This window comes from Protopterus annectens, chromosome 2.part1 (genome assembly GCF_019279795.1).
Source record: "Protopterus annectens isolate FY-2018-M chromosome 2.part1, PAN1.0, whole genome shotgun sequence".
Classification (NCBI taxonomy): Eukaryota; Metazoa; Chordata; order Ceratodontiformes; family Protopteridae; genus Protopterus; species Protopterus annectens.
The window spans coordinates 1,351,406,957-1,351,432,673 of NC_056729.1; the positions used below are offsets into that span (position 1 = coordinate 1,351,406,957).

General features: G+C 39.0%; 1 protein-coding gene across 1 annotated transcript in view; it reads right to left on the minus strand.

The window, feature by feature from the left end:
• The window catches only part of SORCS2 (sortilin related VPS10 domain containing receptor 2), a 2,271,537-nt gene that overhangs the window by 423,699 nt on the left and 1,822,121 nt on the right, over positions 1-25,717 (minus strand). Inside the window, exon 13 of the mRNA XM_044063564.1 lies at positions 9,545-9,652. Within this exon, the coding sequence (XP_043919499.1) occupies positions 9,545-9,652 (108 nt within the window). The remainder of the gene's footprint in view (positions 1-9,544; positions 9,653-25,717) is intronic.

Here is a 25,717-nt window from a genome sequence, read left to right on the forward strand (position 1 = left end):
GTTGTAGGAGAGTTGTGGTTAATGCAACTGTATGCTTGGTGTACAAAGAAAGGGCTTTCAGTATATTCTTTGTTGTGCATTAATCACATGGCTGCATTAAGCCCTGCCCCATGTCACTCTAAACTTCCTAAACAGTTCCACCCACTAATTCTTTTTCCCCTCCATTTCCCACTATAAACAGAATACTGAATCTTATTTTGACAGCTTTGAAAAATTTTTCAAGGGGTTCTCTCATGTACCTCGACAACATAGGAAACTGTGCCCCCTACACCTGTGTAAGTTATACATACTAACCCTTAAATTACTGTACTTCAGAGTACATAGAAAACCGCAAGAGCACGCAATCTCAGAATTACTATTTAATTCCCAAAATTGTTCTGGTAATTTCACTTTAGGTCTCACTTTTCATGGGCTGCAATTACAATCCTGATATTTTCAAAAGGCACTGAAATTTAATGCAATGTGTGTAGTCTAGGAATGGTCTATTTAGAAGATTAAGGGGAACATCAAACTAATCTTCCGGACCTTGAGACGGAAATGTGCCTTACTGAAATTCTCCAGCATTGCCCTGTCTTCTTGTTGTATACATTCTCCCATTTAAAATACTCTGCCTTAGTGGTGATTGTTCAGATATTTTGAGTTTTCACAATACATTTGACAATAATATGCAGACCTTTGACTGTCTATTAGTAAGTACATATGTGTATTTGCATCCATTAGGATAATTGTCTGAAAGTGATAAATCTTCATGAATGATTGTAGCAAGAATGTCTCTGAAGAAGGAAACAGGACAAACCATGTTTTCAAGTTCAACGTAGAAGTTTGTCCAGACACTGAAATAAGAGTCGCAATGCAGTTGTGTATGTTACTGCTTTACTAATTATTTTGTGACTAGACTGTAACAGGAATTTCTCTGAAGAAGGAAGCAGGGCAAACTATGTTTTCCAGGTAGAAGTTTGTCCAAACACACTGAAAAAAAAGCCAAGGCTTTCGACACCATCCCCTATTCTGGAATTATAGCTAAACTCACTAAACTAGGTATAAATCCCTACGTCACAAGATGGGTTGCCAACTGGCTCACTGACAGAACCCACACTGTAAAAGTTGCAGACTCCAAATCTGACCTCAAAGCAGTGACAAGTGGAGTACCACAGGGTTCCATCCTGGGACCTCTCCTGTTTGGTATCTACTTCTCTGAAGTACAGGCTAACACAGAAGGCCTCTGGCTAATGAAGTTCTCAGATGACTGCAAACTAGGAGCCATAGTCAAGTCCTCAAATGATGTGGACATCCTACAGAAGGGCCTTACTGAGACAGATGCCTGGTGTCAGAGCCATGGCCTCAAGCTCAATGCCAAAAAGTGCAGTGTCATCCCCTTTGGTAAAAACTCTGTACCTATGAACTACCACATAGGCAGCAATCTACTTAACACCAAATGCATGATAAGAGACCTTGGTACCCAGGTGGACAGTAGTCTCTCCTTTGATAGTCACATCGCCACAGTAGTCAGGAAGTCCTTGTACGTGGCACACCTCATCATAAAAGGGTTCTCATCCAGGAAAAAAGAGGTCATTGTTCCCCTCTACTCATCACTCATTAGACACATTATAGACTACAACACCCCTTTTGGAATGTACCTCACAATGAGGATTACTGGCCTCAAACAAATGCCCTACACTGACTGCCTCAAAAAACTCCAACTTTATTCTGTAGCATATCGCCTACTCCGAGGTGATCTCTGCCTAACATATAAAGCTATGTCAAACCCAGAGCTGTTGGACATGCTACACCTAAAGAAATCCCAATCCCTCTGAGCTACACGCTCTAGGGACCTAAACCTTGTCACCACAATAAACAGGACATGCTGGAGGGATAGATTCCTGTCCCAGAGACTTCCTATACTCTGGAACAAGCTACCCATCTATGTCAAGCAAAGTTCTTCATTAGCACTCTTCAAGAAAAATCTTGATGAGTGGATGGGAAATAGGAAATACACCCTGGGGATCACTTCCGTGTCTCTGCTGGACAGTGGCACAGGAAAATAATTTTCTTGGGTGGCGTAAGCTATGGAACCTTGCTGGCTAGACTTATGTAGGCCCTTGGGCCGATAGCCTAGTACCTACCTATAAACAGGAATTTATCTGAAGAAGGAAGCAGGGCAAACTATGTTTTCCTGGTAGAAGTTTGTCCAAACACACTGAAAAAAAGAGTCACAATGCAGTTGTGTATGTTACCGCGCTTTACTAATTTTCTGCAACCATGAGGGAACTGGCTTCATATGGGAATTTTCCATCAATGCCCATTTCTTCTTGTGGTTCCTTTTATTCACCTTGTGAAGATTTAATTTTAAGACAAGTATACTATTTCTGTATTTTCTGTCCTGGTATGATATGGATCTCACGTGAAGAATTAACAATGATTTGAGAGTTAAATCACTGTTGTAGTACACCAAAAACAAGAGGTATTTATTAACTATCAGACAGTATAGTAACTGAGAAAAAAATCCACAGCAGTCCATCTGATTAAAGATTATGGCTTGTCTTTCCTACAATTGGTGGATATGTGTAGATTACTTTTCAGCATCTGTTCAGATAGGCTAGATGCCAGTTTGTGCTGCTTTTACACTGTATCCTTCAACTTTGGTTTAGGCCTGACACCTGTAGGATTATTATTATAGTATTTTTAGCAGTCTTTTTGCCTCCATTACCTGCCAACCATCAAACTCTTGGTCATCCAGCCCATTTGTTCCCTTCACCAGGGAAGAGCTGATAAAGAGGGGTCATCATTCATGCAGCCATTGAGGTATTATGATGGCTTTTCATTTTTTTTCCCGCTCTGTAAACATTAACACACACACACACACACACACACACACACACACACACACACACACACACACACACACAGTGGAGGCCATGCAATGCTGCTATCTGTGGAGAATGTCTTCCCATTTCTGAAAGGAGAAATTCTTTGAAGCAGTATATATGATCCCACCATGGCAAGAGTGGTGGTCTTTCCAGTCTTCACCTGGGTAATTGCACTGCCCTGTGTGATTCTGAGTGCATGCTATCCCCCCCCAAAAAGATGCAAGTGGGTCATGCTCCTTTGCTCCTCCACCTCAATGGCTCCCGCAGTGCTGGGGTCAATAAATGAACCCCAGTCATCTGCGTCACAATCAAGGCTCCATCCCTCTCAACCACAAAGCCAGACTATGCCTTCATAATTATTGATCTGTTAATTAAATTATCATAATACATCTGTAGCAATAGATAATAAGATATTTGTTCCAATTCCCTTTTGTACTGCAGTCTGCTGAAGAGATTTCTCCTTCATGATTTACATTATAAATGAATAGTGAATAAGTCTTAGGCTGGATACCTAGTCAGAATTAATGGCAATGCAAATGAGTCATAGGAGAAGAAGGCCACAGACAGAACCATGTGGTACTAGAAGAGTGTTTGAAGTTCATGAAGTTGTCTAGAAAAGTTATGACAACATTCAAACATAGCAGAATGCCTAAATGTGAGCTGCATGTGCTCATCTCCAGGAATTGTGCATTTAACTATATTTCACATTCCAGTAAGTGGTGCATGGAAAGGTGGCTATCACATGAACCATCTCGAACTTCATTGTTGTTACAGATGTTACTCATTGTGTAAACCAACTTAGATTAGAATTTCTGGTAACTGTCTGTGCTGCTTGCTGAAGTAATAGTGTATTATATTCAACAGCAATACACCATGTCTGAGTGTGGGTTACACTGGGATTTGCTCATGTGTGATATAGTTGGGTGAGAAAGCCAAAGCTCAAGTGACCAAACTTCAAATAAGTTTTAATACTGTGTGAGTATGAGCAAGTCACTTGATCAGAGAGTGCTTCCAGGTCACCCGCAAAAAGGGTCACGTGTGTCTAGTGATCTTACACAGTTAAAAATTAAAAATGTAAGCAAGCAAAAAATAAATAAATAAATAAATAAAAAAGGGAACATGAGTAAATCCCAGCATAACTTAAATCCAAACATGAAATATTCCTATATTCCTATTATGAAATGTATTTATTTTATAGTTGACATACTTTTCATATTTATATTCATCTGTTGTGCTGTGGTAATATGCACCAAAGTCATCCATATAGCATATGAAGGGTGGGAGTAAGCACAGAGGCTGCACTGTTAATGCTGCTTTCTGCAGTTCAGAATTTGATTCCCCTCACCCTCCATTTGCCTACTGTATGATTCTGAACAAGCCACTTACTCAGACTTTGGGAAACTAGGGTTCCCAGTTCTCTTCTGTACCATATGAATACTAACTACCTATGAAGATAAACAAAAAGAAACAAATCAGTCATAAAACACCATTTATAAACCACCATAAGTTACCCAAAGTGGTATACAGCTCTGATGAGATTAAAGAGCTGCAAGCATGAGTATGTCTGCTACATTTTTTGTAAGAATGATTCATAAAATAGTGAATTCTCTCGGTGTCTCTCTCTCTCTCTCTCTCTCTCTCTCTCTCTCTCTCTCTGGTTTCAATTTATTGCATGGCACTGCCTAGATACCATTAAACTTCAGTGACTAATTTGTTTCCTTTTAAACTGTTCTCAAGAACATTAAAGTGCTGGTGATGTTCTAGGAAGATGAGGGTAACTGCTGGATGTCAGATAATTGGGAGAAAATGTCAAGAGGTGCTTTGCTCGGTCTGTTACTATATGCTTTTCAATGTTCAGTGGTTTAAGTCTGGACATGCTGTCTTCCTGTTGGCTAACAAAAGCAACCCTTTTTTTTAATTATACTTGTTTCTCAGACATAGATAATCTATCAGATTCATAGCTACAAAATGAAAGGTTTTGAGTCTGTTCTTCAAAAAATTCATATGTATGTTATCAGAAAGCCTTGGGTTGTCCACTGTGGAGCAGAGTTCCCTCTCTGTTGAATATTAGTAGCAAGAAATAACCTTTCTTGGTTGAATGTTGAAGATGGAGACACTAGAAACACATGAATAATGAGTAATGTGAGATGTGTTACTTAAAAATGGCACCTATTTGCTGTTGTTTTTAATACTTTTTTCTTGGGTGCTTCACTTCATACATATAAAATAATTACTTTGTTTTTATGAAACGTATACATGCAAAATTGTGTTTTATTTATTTATTTATTTATTTTATTTTATTTTACATTTGTTGACCGGGCTAGTCTAGCTGGATACATGTCCATTTTCAGTAGAGGCCCGGGGAGAAATGCTCCAAGAAACATACAGAATTAATATAAAAGTCAAAACAGATCAAACTAAACAAAACAGCTATTGTTTCATAAAATCATTAGTGTTTTTTTTTGTACAAAATACCATACTCATAGTGAGCATAGCATGGGAACTGTATAAGAGAGGGTACAATATACATATATACATAATTTTTATTTGCAATAACATCTTTAAGGGTAAGATTAAAGAGATGTAGAGTGATGATTAGTGAAATAAAAAAAAAGTTAGTCAGGGTTAGTACAGGAGCATAGCCAGTGTGTATTGAGAAATAGTTTTAGATTCCTTTTAAAGAGTGAGAGAGAAGTCAGAGTTGTGAGATCAGTGGGTAGTTGATTCCATAGTTTTCCAACTGTGTTGGAGAATAGGGAGTCACCTGCAGAGTTGTTGGATTTGGAAGTATTGATCAGCAGTTTGTCTGAGGAGCATAGGTTCTTAAGGTTATTGTAAGGTGTAATGAGGCTAGAAAGTATTGGAGTGTTGGTGGGTTGATACAGGGTCTTATGGGTTATAGCAAGCTGGTGAAATTGAAGCAGGTTAAGAAATTCTAGCCAGTCAAGTTGTTTTAGGTTAAGACAGTGATGAGTTCTGAAAGGAGAGCATGTAGCAAATCTAGCAATATTATTATAGGATGTTGCCAGTTTGTTGAGGTTGTTTTTAGAAAGATTAGTGTATATAGGTAAAGCATAGAGTAAAGTGGAGATTAAGTGAGTTCTGGCTATGGCGGTCCTAGCTGCTGGTGAAAGAAAGGGTTTGATTCTGTAAAGGGATCCAAGTTTTTTGTTAACTGTTTTTATTGTGCTGTTAATATGAGTATCAAAGTTGAGGTTGTTGTCTATTGTTATTCCTAAGAGTTTAGTGGTTAGGTCAGGAGAAATAAGAGTACCATTATTGGATCTGAGTGTGAATTGTATAGGGGTGGACTTTCAGGTTGGTGTGAAGAGTAACAGTTTAGTTTTTTTTGGGGTTTAGGAGGAGACAGCGGTTTGAGAACCATTGTTCTACAGTATTGAAAGTTTTTTGGGTAAGAGACTGAAGTTCAGTTTGAGAAGTGGCTGAACAGATTATAGTAGAGTCATCTGCATATTGAATACAGTTAGTGTGTGGAATAGCTGATTGAAGGTCATTAATATAAATGGAAAATAGAAGTGGGCCTAATATGGAGCCCTGTGGAGCACCAAGGAAAATGGGAAGGGGATTAGATAGTTTATTTTGCCAGAGTACTGCCTGTTGCTAGTTTTCTAGGTAAGATTTGAACCGATTCATGGCTAGAGGATCGAGTGAAAGGGATTTCAGTATGTGTAATAGGAGTTGGTGATTGACCATGTCAAAAGCTTTAGATAAATTGATGAAGACTGCAGAGGAAAGAATATTTCTGTTACGATTTTTGTTGATACAGTCTGTGAAGGATAGCAGGGCAGTGGTAGTACTGTGGAAAGGTCTAAATCCATGTTGACAGTTGGCAAGTAAGTTGTTATTGAGAAGGTGGTTAAGTAATTGCTTATGGATGCACTTTTCTATTATTTTTGCAAGAGGAGATAGCAGAACTATAGGAAGAAAGTTAGAAAAGTCATTGGAGTTCCTCCCTTTATGTAGTGGGATGATATGAGACATTTTCCAGATAGTGCCTTCACTAATGGTTCTATTGATAAGAATGGAGATGGGATAGGCAATGGCTTTAGCTCCTTTTTGCAGGAATTCTGCTGGGAGTTGGTCAGCTGAGGGGGTGGTAGGTCTTAATTTTTGGAGAAGGGAGCAAATAAAGGAAGTAGCCACTGGTTGTAAATGAAATGATGGGGGTGGATTTTATAGTAGAAGTAGGCAACTTAGAAGTATCAGGAGATAGATGGCTAGCTAGAGTTTGGATGGTGTTTGTGAAGAAAGAATTAAAAGCATTAGCAGTATGTGTGGGATTCTCAGGGTTAGAGACTAGTGGGTTGGGAGTGATACATTGACCTGGGTAAAGAAGTTTGTTAATGCAAGTCCAGAACTTTTGTGGTTCCTTGTGATAGGTTTGCTGTAATTGGAGGTAAAAATTCTTTTTATCTAATAGGATGGCTTTTTCTGTATTATTTATATGTTGCCTAAAGGTTTGTTGATCTATAGGATTCTTAGTAGTATGCCATTTTGCCCAGGATTTGTTTCTGAGAAGGATTTTTTGCCTAGTATCGTTAGAGAGCCAAGGGGCTGGATTAGCTTTATTTCTGACAGAGCGTACTGGGGCGTGTTGGTCCAGGATGGTTAAGAATGTGGAGTTGAAGTATTCTACTGATTCATTGAGTGGCAGAGTTTTTAGCGATGTCCAATTACATTGATTGAGTTCTGTTTGGAAAAGTTCTGGGTTAAATTGCATTTTGGTGCATACTGTTCTAAAAGTGTTAGGGAAGGTTAAGTTGGTTTTATGTCTGATGACATAAGTTAGTGAATGGTCACTTAGATCATCTGGGAGTGTTCCTACTTTGTAAGTCTGATGAGGACTATTAGTAAGTATCCAGTCCAAGGTACTTTCTTTGTTGTTGGGTCTATTGGTTCTGGTAGGGGAGTTAATGGTTTGTGAGAAGCCATAAAGGTTAATATGGGTGGTGGGGTGGGCATCACTACAGGACTTTCAGTTGATATTAAAGTCTCCTAGGACTATGGTTTCTTGTGGGAGATTAATAGAAAGCCAGTTAAGGATATTCTCGAGTGTATTGATGTTATTTCCTGGAGGAAGATATATACAGATAATATATATGGCTTTATGTGTGTTGACCTGAAATTTTGAGATGAGTATTTCAGCATTATTGTCTAAATTATACATTTTATAAACAATCATTTTCATATTTCTCAATCAAACCATATTCACATCATATTAACAACAGACATTATTTACAATACAATTCTGAACCCAATATTTATGAACAAAATTTTATTTATTTAACTGAGAAAGTCCGACCTGGAACGAAGTCAATTTTCAGCGAAGGCCCGGGAAGAAATCCTCCAGATGCATATCTTTGTAACATGGGAGGAAACCCACATAAACATAGGGAGGACATGCAGACTCCGCACAGAAGGCACCCCAGTCGAGAATCGAACTGGAGAACCTCTTGCTGTGAGGCAACAATGCTACCACTGCACCACTGTGCTGTCCAAAATTCTTCCCTTGCAGATACATGTATAATTAATATTAAGCGAATAATGACTGTGATATTTTGATTTTTTTAGTTTGTGTCTGATAAAAATGAAGCATTCAGTTCTTAGTTTCCATCAGTTGTTGAATGTTAGACAATCTATTTGTTTCACAGTTTGTTGAAGACAATCTGCTTATTTTCATGACTGAGAAGCACTGGCTTTGATTATATAGAGCTGCTGTTTCTCTTATGATGCCATCCAATGAGATGCATTTTGTAACTTGACCCAGAGGTGGAAAAGTCGGAAACTATGTAAAAACAAATATCTGTATATACTTGTGATTGAAGCAAGCTGATCCTTAAAGTTGCTGATAGCCAACCAAGTCAACTAAAAAAGACATTTGCAGTTAACTTATAAGGATCAGACAAATGTAAGGTCATGGTATCAATGTAACAATACATTGTACACCAACACATACAGATGCAGACATAAAAAGAATTATGAAGAGTGCTAGTTCTGAAATTAAGACATTGGACGGCTAAGAGGGTTTAGCCCATGTAGGAAAAATGTAATGGATTTGTGGGTGTAGTCTACAGAAACAAAACCATCCAATGTATTGTACATCTGCCCTTACCATGATGTTTTGATATATACTATAGTGCAACACAATCCAAACAAACTCCTCACCATACTGTACTGCAGCTATATCAGGTTTACCTGCTCACAGTGGAATAATGGTAAGATTTGCAGATATCACAGTTAGCCTGAAAACTGGAGTTCACTTTCTCAACATGAAGAGTCAATGTCTTTCTGAGCTCCGTATTTGTGTGAACCCTATCATAAGGATGTTTATTTATTTGACTGATTCACTTGAACCTATACATTTTATAAATTGTCTCTAGGCTGTGTGACGTTGTAACTGGGTATATTACATTAAAGTGGCAGAAGCTAGAGCCTTTTGCATGGAGGAGTATATGTTTATAGGGGGGGCCTCATAGGAAATACATTTGTAGATGTTATTTTCATTCAATCAGATAGGTTCATAGCATAGTGTATTCCTGAATAATGACTTGAGCAAGAGCACCAGGAATGTCACAAGACATATTTAGCTTTCACATATGCTTATGAGTCACTGTACCATTCTTTTAACTTGTTGTTATGCATCGTTCAGAACTTACGTCATCACCAGTGTTTCGTCCCCAGGTTCACTCAGAAGTCCGTCAACAAAGACTGAAGTAGTAGAAAAATTGTGTGTGGTCCAAGTCTTTCCTTCATCTACACTGAACCTGAAAGGCAATTCACAAATAAATATGACAAAGATTAACAAATCATACTATACAAACTGGCAAGATAAAAAATGAATTTAATTATACCAATAAAGTATAATCTGTTTTCATAACAAATTACAAAGCATTTTAGCTATAATTTAAAATGAATGTAAACTGAATAAAACTGCAGAAAATGTGCCCAAAATCCCAAGTATAATACCTTTGAGAAAAGTGAATAAACAACAACTGCATGAAAACTCACTGCAGTTCTACAACACCCAACAATGTTTGTGCAGAATGACTACAATATTGACTTTTGAGTCATAATTACGTGATGACTTTGCAATAGCTATCAGATGGTATTGTAAGAGGGCATACGGTGACTAAGTAGTTACATTTCTAGAGTTCAGGGGTCAGTCCTTACTCTAGTTCTTATCAGTATGGAGTATACACATTTCACATGCCTCTCTATGTTTCCATGTAAGTTGTCTCCAAACATTCCAGTTACAATAATCAAAACAGGGAACACACAAAAACCTTGTCTATTTGATTTGACTTTCAACACATTTTGTGGCTTATCTTCCCCACACCATTCTGAATTTGCTTTAGGCAAAGGCAATTTTGTTTTTTTGATCACATCTGCATATAGCTTCTGGCATAAGAAAAGAATTAAAACTTTATTTCTGGTGTGACTTGAAATAAGCTCTGCCTCCTATATTCTTCACCCCGTTTTGACAATTTGCTTCGGGCAAAGATGACTTTGTTTACCAAAGCACCTAAGAATACATCTTCTAGCAGAAGAAAAGCATTGAGTTCTTCTGCCTGTTTGATCTGACTTGAAATAAGTTCTGCGGGCTGCATTCTTCACCCCACTCTGAATTTGCTTCAGGCACTAGTGATTTTGCTTATGTAATCACATCTGAGTACTCCTTCTAACGCAAGAAAAGCATTGAACATTTCTGACACTTTGGACTGACTTGCAACAAGTAAACACCCAATTCATTATACACATTAACTAGTTGGGCCTTTGTAATTTCTGTGATCTTCATGTATGTGTGGGTGTGTGTGTCTGTATTATGTCCTTATATTTTGTGAAATTTTGCTGCCTTGGCTTCCTATGGTAGATTTTGTAGACTAGTCTCTGTAAACATTAGCCATGTGCAGATCGCCTATACTGCTACCTTGAATCAATTAACTGTATTGAATACCATTAGTACTAAAACACTAAAATAGTTTGACTCTCATTTTCTTAAGCTGTTACCTGTCATAGGTCTATATTAGTTTGCCGAAATTTTATTTCAAGGAACACCTGTTCATCGACCCCTATTCAGTGAAAATCGCTTCAGAGATTTGCTGAATTTACTAAGGGCAAGGAAATACTTGCCCGCAGTGCAAAAGAGCAACATCTAAGTGAATCAAACCCACCAAAAGTGGGGACCTTTGGCCCCCACACCCCCCTAACTATATTTACCAGCTCCGAGATTGCATTGCAGTGGAGAAAAGGGCAAAGTTCTGTAGTTGGCCAACTACGTCTTTGCCCTTGGTAAATTTAGCAAATCGCTGAAGCGATTTTCACTCAGTAGGGGTTGATGAATAGATGTTCACTGAAATAAAATTTTGGCAAACTAATATAGACCCTCCGTCATTCCCTTATGCCATGAAGGAACCAGATGCAACATAAGTTTTGTATGACAGAACAGTCACTAAATTGTGGTCACTGACCTGATTCTAATAGACTGATTTTAGTTACATTCCCGGGGTCTTCCCACTTTGGCTCTGCTTCACTCTCTTACTCTGCATCTAACCCTGTCTCCCCTTATAACAGGTCCTTTATTCCTGCTCAGGTCTACACCCCATCTTTTACCATCCAATAAAAGTCCCTGTTGATAATTATAAAAGCCATTACACAATAAAGGCTCATTACTATTCAAAAAGTAGTGAGCTAATTGGGCAGTCTAACCAGAGTGCCCATGATAAATCAAGCATATACAAATAGAAAAAGTATGGCCACTGAAGTACCATTGAAAAGCCAGACTTTCTAGTGGCATATGCTGAGGGACAGAGCAAAATGTAAGAAAACTCAGGTATGTTTTGCGAAACTGAAAAAAAAGAAACCTACCTGATTTTACTTGTATTTTTGCACTGCCCCTTGCTGAATCTCATTTTCTTTAATACTTTAAAAAAAAAGCACTGTATAAGTGTGGGAACAGAAGTCCCACACGCAGGAGACAACATGGAAGAAGACTGAAGTACCTTTAAACAAAGAATTTGTTTAAGAAAAGTAAACAATTTCTTTCTTAAATAATATAATTGTATAATAGCAATAATCCAAGCAATAATTCATTTTGGTGTGTGGGTCTATCAGGATTTACCCATGGCTGGCTTTGTTTAATTACTCAGACTTTGCCCTCCTGATCAAACTATATCAGCTGTGGGTAAACCCTGATATAGCCACACATAGTTGTGGATTATTGCTAAATTATACAATGACCCACCCCCATTAATATTCCAAAAAGTGCACGCTGATAGGTCAGCGTGCCCGTTGTAAATCCGACTTACACTAATGGAAAAGGTCCGGTCGCCCGGACTTTTTCCATTAGTAGAAGTCTTCATTTTTTTGTGTTTTTGGTAGCAACGGAGAATGGAAGAGCTCCGTTGCTGTAATCTCGCTATGTTAAACGAGTTTAACATAACGAGATATCTTAAAAAAAAAAGCAATGACGATCTTCCTTTCTCCGTTGCTTTTTTTAAAGATATATCACTATGTTAAACTCATTTAATATAGCGAGACAGCTTTAAAAAAGGGAACAGAAATCTTCCTTTCTCTGTTACTTTTTTTAAAGCTATCTTGCTATGTTAAACTCTTTTAACATTGCAAAACACCTTTTAAAAAGCAACAGAGATCTTCCTTTCTCCGTTGCTTCGACACATAGCTCTGATGTACTGTGTAAGCATATGCATGCGCAGTGCATCAGAACTGCCGCAGAATACCGGACAGCTGCAGAAGGGCAGCACGGAGGCATTATACAATGCCATTATTTAAGAAAAGTAAGTATTTTTTTTCTTAAATAATGTCATTGTATAATAGCAATAACCCACTTCTGGGTGTGGGTAATACTGGATTTACCCACGGTTGTCTTTGTTTGGCCACTCGGGCTTCGCCCTCATAACCAAACCACACCAACTGTGGGTAAATCCAGCATTGCCCACATCCAGGCTTGGGTTATTGCTTAATTATAACATACCTCCCAGCCACTACATCAGTTTCTTTCTTTATTCCTACTTGCTCAACCCCCCCACCCCAATATTCTACCATCCAGTAAAAGTCTCCCTAGATAATTAAAAAAGCCACTTTAACATTATAACATGGCTTTGTAAATCTCTTCCTTGTTTACAGGTGCCAATTTCCTCAAACCCTATTACTAATAATGCCCACCTGTCCTCCTTTCCATCTTTCTGTAACATTCTCTCTCACCTGCTAACTTTTGTTATGCACTTTACAGCTTTTCACTACTCAGCCTCAAGTAATCAGGACCCCTCCATCACATTTGCTGACACATTTCTAATTCACTCCATGTACATACCTATGTTATCTCAGTTTGAGTTCATGTTAACTCACTTTCCTAGCTTGTGAGCACAACAAAACTGATGCACCTTAATGACAAAATAAGTGTAATCATTAACTTATGATATTAAAATATAAGTTGACTTGTAATCAGGCTGTCACTCACAACTATTACCCCTTGCAATTATATTTATTGAAGGAATACACATCCACTAGGATGGATAAAGAAACACATCCTAGTTACAAATGTTATTATACACAAATCACACCTCTCAACTGTCCAGATTTTCTCAAAATAACCAGATTTTTGTGTCATATGTACAGGCTGTTTCATCATAAAATTTGTGGTTTTCTGGATTTTTCTGACAAATCATTGAGGATTAAATTGCCTAAAACACTACCAGCATTTTGAGTTTGAGACTTCATATTCTTCAGAAAATGCATGGTAATTGGACCTTTTATTCTAGCAACATTCTAAGTTTATAAATGCAATATTTAAAATTTGTCCCTATTTTTGAGTTTGTCCCTCCATTATTTTTATCTTTGTCCAGATCTAAGCTTCAGCTGAGGTTTATGCATAAATTTCATCTAAAATGTGGCAGCATTCACCTTAATCCAGAACCTGGTATGCATTGTACTGTCAGGAGCAATCCTAACACACCTTTCTGGAGGAACTTTTCAGGAATAAAAAATATGTCATATAAATACCCATAGTATAAGGAATAAAATGGCAGACCTGCATAGCTGGATATCACTGAATACTTATGACATAATGGCAATATCAAAAGTCTTACTTAAAGCATACACAAAAGAAGATGAAATTGTGCCTCCTGGTTATGTCATTATCCATGGTGATTGTACTAGTGGTGTAGCCATTGTAAACTTAAAAGCTGTTAACGTTGCCATGCACCTCATGCAAAAAACAAACATTTAGTGGCACTGAAGTTCTAGTGGCTAAGATTCAAATTGGCTCAAAAAATCAGTACATGTACAGCAATATTTAATACACCTCCTAGTGCAGACAAATCAGCTTGTGAATACATATTATCACGGATAACTACAAACACATTTTATTTTAAACAATAAACCTAGGTGACCTTTATACTGATTGGCACAAGTGTACTAACAAAAGTATTCACCGTGCTATTAATTTGTTTGGGTTAACTCAAGTCAATACATAGGACCACAAGGACTGATGAAACTAGAAGATGAGAAAGCATTTCTGACAGGATACTAGCAACAGACCACAACAGCATTTCCCATGTAGGAATTTTGCCCAACACCTGATCGTAATCCAGTTTTTGCCACATGGAAACACCAAAATTCATAAAAGCATCCAATATAAAAATGTCAGAAGTACAGCCAAATACAATAAGGAAAGGTTCTTGTCCATCCTTGAGCATAGCAAGTGGGAACTATTACAAATGCTTTTTTAATACCTTTATTGAATTATCACTTGTGATATAGGCATATTTACATTTATATAAAAGTAATCAAACTATATTAACAAGTTAAAATTAAGAAACATTACGCTTCACATATATTGTTATATATCATATAACCTAAGCAACACTACATAAATTATTTAATTCCTGCCACCTCATCTTTATTAAATCTTCACTTAATGATATAAGCAATCATACATTTATATAAATGAAAACAGACCACACAGACACAATCCTAGTTGCAAGCATTTTACATCACAAACAATACGGACACACTCCCAGTTGCAAACATTATACATCACTTATCTACCCAATCATCTTCAGTCAATCATTAAAAACTTTTCAACAAGACCATCATCTTCATATTAAACTCTCTAGCACCTCATTACAGGAAGAGTCTAATCAAATCTGGCACCATGATTTACAGCTCTTATAAAGAAACTAATGCATAACAATGATAAAATATGAAAAAGTGTAAATAATGCAGTACCTAAATAAGAATACTATCCGAAAGGCTAAGCAAAACTACTACACTTATCTACAAAAAAAAACACAATAAAACTTCCAAACAGATTTGGTTAACAGTTAATAAACTTATACAACCTGGTCAAAAATCACAGGCCTGTCTTTTCATAGATGAAACAAACTATAACATAGCAAACACTCTTAATAAATTCAATGCTCATAACAAATCAGTAAGTGACATAGACACTGATATTACTACCTACAAACTTACCACAACTCCTACTGCCAAAAAAAAGTTATTCAGAAATTTAAACCCACCTCTCTTGGAAACTGCAAAAAGTCACACAGGAAGCCTTTTCCTCTGTTGAAACTTGGTTATCCGATACCCAATTAATACTCAACCCAAACAAAACTAAACTACTCATCTTCCAACCCAGCAAACATACTCAAAACAACTCTCACTTTAACATCACAGCAAAAGACAACACCACTATATACCCAACTGAACACACCAAATTGCTAGGAGTGGAAATAGACAATAAACTAAAATTTGACATTCACATATCCATGACCATAAAAAAAGTCCACAAAAACTAGGAGCATTATACAGAAATAAGCAACTTCTCACCAAAGCAGCAAAGATTTCAATAGCAAATTCCCATCTAATCTCCACCCTACTTTATGCCTCTCCAATATATACCAACCTAAGGCAATGCGATCTAAACAAGCTAGAGACCTGCTACAACAAAATCGCCAAATTCACCACAGGGGCATCCTACCGTAGTCACCACTGTCTCTCACTTGCTGAACTGGGCTGGCTTGAACTCCCTCACCTCCTTCAGTGGTATCATCTCTCACTCGACAACAAACTAGCAAACCATCCACTAAATGTCCCATCCCTCCAGAATCTACTCCAACCCTATCGCACCACCAGACCACTAAGATCCAGCAACAAAAATCACTTGCAGATCACTAAAGCCAATAATCTGCTGGTGAAGCACTATTCTCTTGCACCATAGCCAAATTATGGAACTCCCTCCCACCCACAATTACCTCCATACCATCATGCACCCACTTCAAAACTTTACTAAAAGCACACCTAAAAACATGCTGACTATGCCCTTGCAACTCCCACTCTAATATCACCCACCCCATCCAACCACTACCTTTCTTTCCACTCCACTAACTACCTTGATTATAGTAAGCTCAGATGCTCATACATCTAGTACTTATTATGCAGCAAGAACGTCTTATTGTAACATTTGTTAATGTCTGTTATGTACTTCACAGATAAAGATTCTAGTTGTCTACTGATGTACTATGTTCTTCATCTGTAAATATGTTGTAAGTAATTGCTATGTTAAATTGTTAATCGCTATGTAATCCAATGTAACTACTGTTTGTTTATTTTAACTGTGGAGCTTTTCTCCCTGGGCCTCTGCTAAAAATGGACCTACGTCCAGTCGGACAACAAATGTAAATAAATAAATAAATAAACTAACCTTCCAGTAGCATATCTCAAAATGGCAGCAGGAGACTTGGCATACCCAGTATACCCAGTATCTATATTTATAAATCACTGTCTTTCTCTCTCTTTCTCTGTTGTTGTTGTGTCTTTCGGCTTTTCCCAGTTAGGGGTCGCCACAGCAGAAGTCCGGTCCACTAATGACTGGCAGTAGATTTTTACGTGCCGAGTTGCCAGCCCTGGCGCACAACCTTCAAAGAAGGTAAGCCCATTCACGCATGTCTCCACACAGAAGACGCTCTAGCTGAAAATCGAACAGGACAATGTCTTACTGTGAGGTGACAATGCTACTAGGCCTTACACTATGGAAGCAATATTTTGTTATTCCCTTACACAAAGTGGAAAATCACTTGAGCTAGCAAACTACAGGTCAGTAGCCATCCTGCTATCTCTATCTAAAATATCTGAAAAATGTTACTACAAACAGTTGATCAACCACAAAACAGAGAACACATTACTTTTGACGATGCAGCATGGATTTAGGCCAGGACATAGGTTCATGTGATTACTAGATTAACAACCCCAAAGGTTCTTCTTAAGCCAAGCTATGCTTTCCAAATGTATCTAGCAGGTTTTTGATACCACTGGTTTTATGGGGGGTTAGTTTCCTCCTTCTAATGTGGACACAGATGGCAAACTAGGGGTAAATTTACAATTTCCCATCTACTGATCTAAGTTACACTCAGATAAGTGCAGGCAGAAACTCTGCTTTACATGGATGGAAGGCATGTTCCAGAGAAGGAGTAGTTCATGAGATACAGACCTATCCCTCTAAAATCTCTTTTATGCTGCAGACAAGGTTTTGGTCTCTAGATCAGACGTTTCTTATGTTACTTATTTTGCAGATGTGCAACAGGTCCTTAAGGGCTGGATGCTTTGAATGCCATGCATGGACTGCCTCTCAGCAGTCTGTAGGAGACAGAGTACAAGGATAAGACTTTGTGGCTATGTAGGACATGTTATCTACACCATGTATATTTTTTTGTATGAAACCTCTGTGAATTCTCCACTTGTTGCATATGCCTAGTCAGGCACATACAGAGCAGGGCATTGTACTCAATGAGTTGTCTAATGTGGGCCGAGTACAATGAAAAAATTACATATTTGGACCTGGATACCATACCCTTGCTTATAAACTGTGCTGTTTAGAATTATTTTGTTATTACATTCTCCACATGATGGTCAAAGGCCAAGTAACGGTCTACATGTATTCCCAAATCCCTGACAGACTCAACTCTTAGGTGTGAATTATCAATGCAGACATTTCTGGGGTTGTCATCTTTCCAAAAGATACTATTAAGCATATCTTGGTACTGAGTTTTAGACAGTGACTCTGACACCAGTTATTAATCTGTGACAGGCCTTCTTGGAGGACATTTGTGTCTTTGGGAGATTCTATGACTGCAACTAGTTTGCAATCATCTGTGACACTGAACAACCAGAGGTCTTTGAAGTTGGCCTTACTTAAGATGAGCCATCGGGGGATTACAGTAGTTACTGGCCTTTTTGTGGAGGTAGACTCATCTATCCTGACTTCTTGTGTCCTGTCTATGAGCCAGCTGGCTATCCAGTGAGAGACATAGGTGTTTATACCTAATTTTGTGAGCTTGTCTACAATGCTTGAGTAGGGTATTGTGCACCATTTTATCCTCATCCATTGTCTTGGTGACCTTCTCAAAGAGGTCTACCAGGCAGAGAAGGTATGATCTGTCCTTGATGAAACCAAACTGTGTTGGAGCCAATATCTGAAGGTTTCCTATGTCATTATTTATCGCGGCCATGAGATATAGGCTCACATATGAAACTGGTCAGGCTTATGGGTTGGAAGCTTCTCAGTTCCATGGATGAACCACCCTTCTGCAGAGGGGTAGCAGTTGCAGATCCCCAGTCAGTTGACATGAAACCACTTTTCTGGCTTTGACTGAATAGTGCTTCTTGTGGAAGCGATTGGTTATGAACACACACACACACACATGCAAAAACATGGGGGAACTCATAAAGGTACTGCAATATGTGCATGCACCTTCTGTAATTCAGGGACTGCCCTAACATAGTGTTGCATGGTGCACTAGAATGAAGATTTGCAGCACTGCATAGGTCTGGCTCTGCAGCTATGCTATATGCTGATGAGGTAGTCCAGGAGTGAGGCATATGCTAATTGGCCATGTGCCTGTCCGCTGTTTCTATCTGTCCCCCAGAACCACATACAGGAAGGTATCAACATGCTAAGTGATTCAGAAAAAAATGCTCACACATGCAGACCATCAAAGGCAGCCCCACCAAACTGTGGTATTGAACATAGCCAAAAGGTCATGTTCATCTACCAAAATCGAATACTGTATATTGATCAGGCAGTAGGGAGAACTACTAGCCACCAGGGATTACTTTAAACCTGAGTGCTATAACTGCACATTCAGGAACTGGGGTGTAGGGAAGATCATTATCCTTACACTAACCACTCTTTTTATTTTTAATTAAGTTTTAGCATCCCCTTTGTATATGTTTCATCCAAGTGCATCTGGTTCATTGGGCTATCGTGATGTGCATACATACCTCAGTGTTCACAAAACTAAATGGTCCTGCTCTCTTATAGACAGCATATCCATGTGATCTCTAGTCTTCACAATAGTTTCGACCATGGATAGTGTGCGCAAATACATGCCCCCTTCCCCTGAGGAAGGGTAATCAGACAAAACCTTGCAATTTCTCTCCTTCTAATTATATCTCTAACAGGTTCAGACTTGCTAATTGAACCTAAATTGCCTGGTTCATACTCAGGACAGACGTGTGTGCCAACAAAGCTAGCTGATATGTTTTAATTTTGACATTAAACTTTGAGCTGTATCAGTAAAGGTATACTAAGCCTGCAAATCAATACAACCACACAGTTGTCCAACATTTATGTCTACAGTTTGTTTGTCTACAAAGACTTCTGTGGTGCAAAGCAACATATTGGAAATGTAGAGAAATTGGTATCTAGAAATTTACACTAATTTTGATTTATGTCACTGCCTATTCATTTTTTTTATTTAATCTTAACATAAGGAGTGTAATTGTGATACCAATAACATATCAGTCAGTTTTTTTTCATGAGCTCCGGGACCGTTTATATTCTAAAAGGATGCACTTAATCTTCCTGAAATACTAACAGAATTAAGACATTAATATTAACTTAATTTCATTTCTTTTCTGCCACTCTATAACAGATAGAAGAGGGCAAAAAGTTCCAGACACAAAATAGCAGCTTACATACAATATGAAGATTGGCAAGTAGGGTTGCATTGTCTGCTTGCAAACAAAAACTCTCCTGTCTGCCTCTGTTATGTCCTTTTGCAGCCATCTCTCAACATGGTGAAGGAAAACCAAATGTACTGATTGGCTTGCAGTGAAGTAACAGCAGGAGATACATCAACAAATTAAAAAAAAATGTAACTGAAATGTTAAGATCGTGGTGCCAAAGGTCTGGCATGCTTTTGCTTCCCAATTGCTGTAATCACAGACTAAACAGTAAATGGTGCAAAGAGAAGCTTTCGTCTCCATGCTTGTATTGCCTCTAACATCAAAAGGATTCCTTTGTAGATTTCATTCAAAGATGTTTCAAAAATGTGTAAATCTCTTAAAAATGCCGCCTTGGCATTCTAGGATTATGACTTACTACTTTCAACAGATGTATTGTTAAAAAATTGTTTATTGGAAAAAACTCAGAAATGAATTTTCTGTTATTTTGTCTCCCTGGGTTTCAAGAAATAATAGCAGTTCCTTTCTTGTTGACATCAAAGCTCTACTCCGGTAGTTTGCAAGGATCAAAAACTACTGAGCTAATTAATTTTGTCAATATGCTTTCAGAGTTCACGAACTACAAAATGAAGTGTGTGGTCAATTCGATGTCAGTCAGAGAGCAACTCTAAGCAGGAAGGATTTAAGAAACCTAGGCCTTGAGCAAGGAAACTGTCTTTAGAAATGCACTGTCCCATTACTAGCAGCATGCAACAGGTGGGAATGTACCAGCTGGATTTAATATTTCACCTACATATCCTTGGTCATGTAAAAAAAAGCATTTTGGTCAACACAGGTCTTTCTCTCATTTGAGAATTGAATGTCATAAGAGGCACTAGGTAGGTGTCGGCATACTAACAATTCCCAAACTGAGGGCTCTGCAGATTCTTGCTTTTCTTATGATTGAGAAGGTTGCCTCAGTGTAGCTGCCAGATGTTGTAAAGCAAATCTTTAACATTCAGTTGTGCTGATATACTAAACAGATATACTAACTGTGCAGTCCTCTTGGAGAAACTGGCTGAAATTCTTGAATGGATGCTACTTACATTTTAATCTTACTGGGAAATTTGGGGAATGACAGCATACCTCTCAACGTCTTAGCATAAAAATCAGACACAAAGCCAAAATTATTGGACGGGGGGGGGGGGCAAAGGCTCCAAAATAAGAACAGACTTAAAAAAATTATCTTGTAAACTTAGACAGTTGTTTTTATATTGACATGAATTTTCTGAAGGACTGGACATCATGAATGCACACTGCTGTCATTATTTAGTAACTGTTATCATCCATGATTTTCCAGAAGAACACAAACTGCATGAGGAGTAGATTAAAAATAAGAGGCAAAAATCTAGACTTTCTGCAAAATTCTGAGCAGTTGAGAGGTATGAATGGCAGAGATGCCATATGCTCAGATGTAAATAATAGGCTATCTGTCAGTCTGCAGACTATTACAAACCTAGCCAACAACAGAGGTTAGAATCAAATGCTTTACCTTAAATCTGTAAGATAAAGACCTTAACCATTATACCAACCCTGCAGGATAAAACAGGAAGAAACTGTCTCCAAGATCACAGCTCAAGTTTTGAATTGTTATTGGATTGATAAACAAGTCATGGATTGTCCATTACTAATACCACATATAAATACAAGAAGTCTCAAAAGTGGATTTGGTAGCAGAATACCTTGGGCTGAAGGTCAGTTATTGAAATTGTATTGTGTTAACAGATCAAGGATCATATGTTGCTGACACTCGGATTAAGAGAAAGCCCTCAGCTTAATTACATTTATTGGTGAACAGAAGTCTCATGACAGGGCTTTGGATAAACTGATCCTGGAGAATCAAATGAATAGTGAGTCTTTTGACCACATCTAGCAAAGGCTTTGATGCAGGGAAAGCTCAACACATGCCATTAAGAAAAGTTTGGCTATGCTTGAGGGGACCAAAAGACACTATTCTCAAGTGAAAATATTCAGAATATCAGGTACAAAGGTAGAAACAAAAATTTCAGTCTGCCTCAATATCATTGTCAATCAAGGTGGTAAAACGAGGATTCATTGGTAGTCACTAGTGATGAGGGGATACTACTAAATTGAAGAATGCCGTCTTCTGGTGAATAATTACAAAGAAGCCTCATCATTTGATAGATAGTTTCTAGGCATGTGGTCCAGGAGATCACGGATGAGTCTGTCCCAGTGCTCCAATTGTCCCAATACACTAACTAAAGGGAAGAAGGTAGAACCGAACTCTGACCTAAAGAAAGCAGCTTATTTACAGATTTTAGCCTTAATCCTCTGTGTAAAATTGTCAGACCAGTTCATTTAAGAGGTACTTGCATACCAAGGCTAAAACCCTGTGATATTGTAGAAATTTGCTGAGATCATGGAGAAAGACAATCATATTGCTTCATAGAGGTCCTGGTGAAGCCATTTGGGGTTTCAGCTAAAAAAGTGAGGACTTCACTGAGGCTGTGCAAATCAACAGTGGAAAAATGTGTGCTGCTGCTATCAGGAAGATGTTTTGTTGGCAGAAGGAGCATTTTGACAAACCTCTTAAGTTAACATATGTACTTTAATATCAGGAGACACAGTCTGACATTGGTTTAAGATGCATCAGCATTGTTGAATTTGCTGCAGTGGCTAGAGATCTCTATGTTGCTAAAGGTGTAGGTGTGAAAGAGATCTAGAAAGAGAGTGATTGCCACATGTATGCTTTGATTACTAAGATGTCATGTTGGGTTAAGATGCATTTTTCCTAGAAGATGAGGGAGAGCAGTTACAGAAAAATAACATATGCATAAAAAGGCACACAAATGAAAAACAACTTTGGTTTATAGAAACTACTAACAACAATAGCACTAACAACAATGAGCAGAAGTTTTGTAGTTCTGAAATACTTCAAGACAAGTAAAGAGGGGGTAATCTTCAACAACATGACAAATATACTTAAGTATACCTTAGCACTCCTAAGTATGGAGAACGTCGACATCTGTGCAGTAACTGAAACCTGGTTCAAGGCTCCAGACAGCACTACAGCACTACTGGCCTACAACTCATACCACACATTTCGGCCACAGAACACGGACCGAAACACAAAAGAGGGGGGTGTATCCATATTCATCAAGGATACCCACACCTCCAGGTTAGTGGCGCAGCATGATAACTCTGAGATCACCCATGTGCAACTTACATTGGGCAAATCTGCAATGCAAATTGTGGCCTGCTACAGATCACCCTCCATGACCCAGGACCACCACTCCGCCTTTCTGGAGACACTGGAAAACATGAAGGTCCTACCGAACACCCTGATATTGGGCGATTTCAATTACCCTGCTATTAACTGGGAAATCTACTGGAGTACAAACTCCCAGGCTCAGCGCTTACTGGAATTTATCAACTCAAATGCCCTGGATCAGCTGGTAAACTCCCCTACCAGAGGCCACAACATATTGGACCTGGTCATCACCAATATGGGTGACAGGTGTTTCGTACTGGAGGTCAACCCATCACTGGTTAGATCAGACCATAAACTAATCACCCTGGATGTCCACACCCCACCACCACCCCCAACCAAGGAAACCACAGTGAAAAACTTTTCTAAAGCAAACTTCTCCTTACTTAAGACAGAGGTGGTAAGTTTCACAGCCCCCATGCTAAAGGATAACACTGTCCAAGATGCAGAATCTTTTACAATTGCACTCTATGAGCACCTACAAGGATTCATGGATTGTGCCATCCCTAGCAAAACCAAGACTCACTCCCCTAAGAGAAGGAAACCAGTCTGGTGGACCCCTGCCATAAACAGGTTATACAACAAAAGGAGGAAACTAGCTCAGAAAAAAAGCAAATCCCAAGAAGAAAAGACATCCCTGATCAGTATCAGTAAGAAACTAAGGTCCCTCATAAAATCATCCAAGGCAAACTTCGAAAGAAAAATAGCCAAGGATTCGAAAGATAACCACAAAGCCTTCTTTAGCTATGTTAAGAATCTAAGTGGCAACTCACAGATATGCTCTGAGCTAGTGCAAAATAGCACAAAATATACTGAACCTACTGATATTGCCAACATCCTGGCAGATAGATTAAGTGCAAACTTCACCTTCCTCTCACCTTCAAAAGGGCCCACAACAATACCGGAAAAGTGTAGTGTCCTGGAAATCACAGAAGTACAGGTGAAAACAGCCCTTTCAAAAGCCAAAAACACAGCATCAGTGGGGCCAGATGGTGTCCCAAGCTGCATCTTGCATGAACTACAGAATGAACTAACCCCCCACCTAAACACGCTGTTCAACCTCGGCCTCTCCACAGGGTACATGCCCATAGAATGGTGCACAGCAATGGTTATTGCGTTCCACAAAGGAGGGGCCACAACTGACCCTGGTAACTATCGCCCCATAAGCCTGACTAGCGTGGTCTGCAAGGCTATGGAGAGCATCATCATGGAACTCATTAACAAAGACATTGGGAACCTCCAAGCACTTGACCCAACCCAGTTTGGCTTTGTTAAGGGTAGATCATGCCTGCTGAACCTGGTTGACTTCTTCGAGACAGCCACAAAGGCCATAGACAAGGGAAAGGTGGTTCACACAGCCTACCTTGATCTCGCCAAGGTGTTCAACACCATTCCTCAGTCGGGTATTATAGAAAAACTCACCAGCCTGAACATCAACCCCTACGTCACAAGATGGGTTGCCAACTGGCTTACTGACAGAACTCACACGGTAAGAATAGCGGGCTCCAGGTCCGACTCTAAACCAGTCACAAGTGGTGTCCCGCAAGGCTCGGTTCTGGGACCCCTACTGTTTGGCATATATTTCTCAGAAGTACAGGCAAACACAGGAGGACTATGGCTAACCAAGTTCGCCGATAACTGCAAACTGGGAACCATAACTGACTCTCCAGCTGACACGGACATCCTTCAAAAAGGCCTTAGTGAGACAGACACCTGGTGTCAAAGTCAAGGCCTCAAGCTAAATGCCAAAAAATGCATAGTCATCCCGTTTGGGAAAAATAAAACACCCACGAATTAGCACATAGGCATCAGCCCCCTTAATACAGAAGAGGTAATAAGAGATCTGGGGACCCAGGTAGATAGTAATCTCTCCTTTGACAATCATATTGCCAGAGTGGTTAGGAAATCCTTCTATGTGGCCCATCTAATTACTAAGGGGTTCGCATCTAGAAATAAAGAGGTTATAGTGCCCCTCTACTCATCACTCATTAGACCCATCATAGAGTACAATGCCCCATTTGGGATGTACCTCACAAGACACTTCCAAAAGCACCTCACCAAGAGGATTACTGGCCTCAAACATATGTCCTATGCAGCCCAACTGAAAATACTCCGGCTGTACTCAGTGGCATATCGCTTACTCAGAGTATCTCTGCCTGACTTACAAAGCCATGTTCAACTCAGAATTGATGGACATGCTCCACCTAAAGAAATCCAAGTCACTGCACACCGTGTGCTCTAGTGAGCTAAACCTCGCCACAGCAATTAGTAGAACATGCTGGAGGGATAGATTCATGTCACAGAGACTCCCCATGCTTTGGAACAAAATTCCTAACAACATTAGGCCGAGCCCCTCACTAACACTCTTCAAGAGAAGCCTTGACGAGTGGATGGGTAACAGAAAATACACCCCTGGGATCACTTCATTGGCTCTGCTTGACAGAGGCTCAGTTAATTAATCAATGGAATGGAGAAAGCTGACACACCCTGGCTAGGCTTATAAATGCCCTCGGGCAGATAGCCTAGTACCTACCTATGAACCTATGAACCTATTATCTCTTGGAAACATATGAATAGT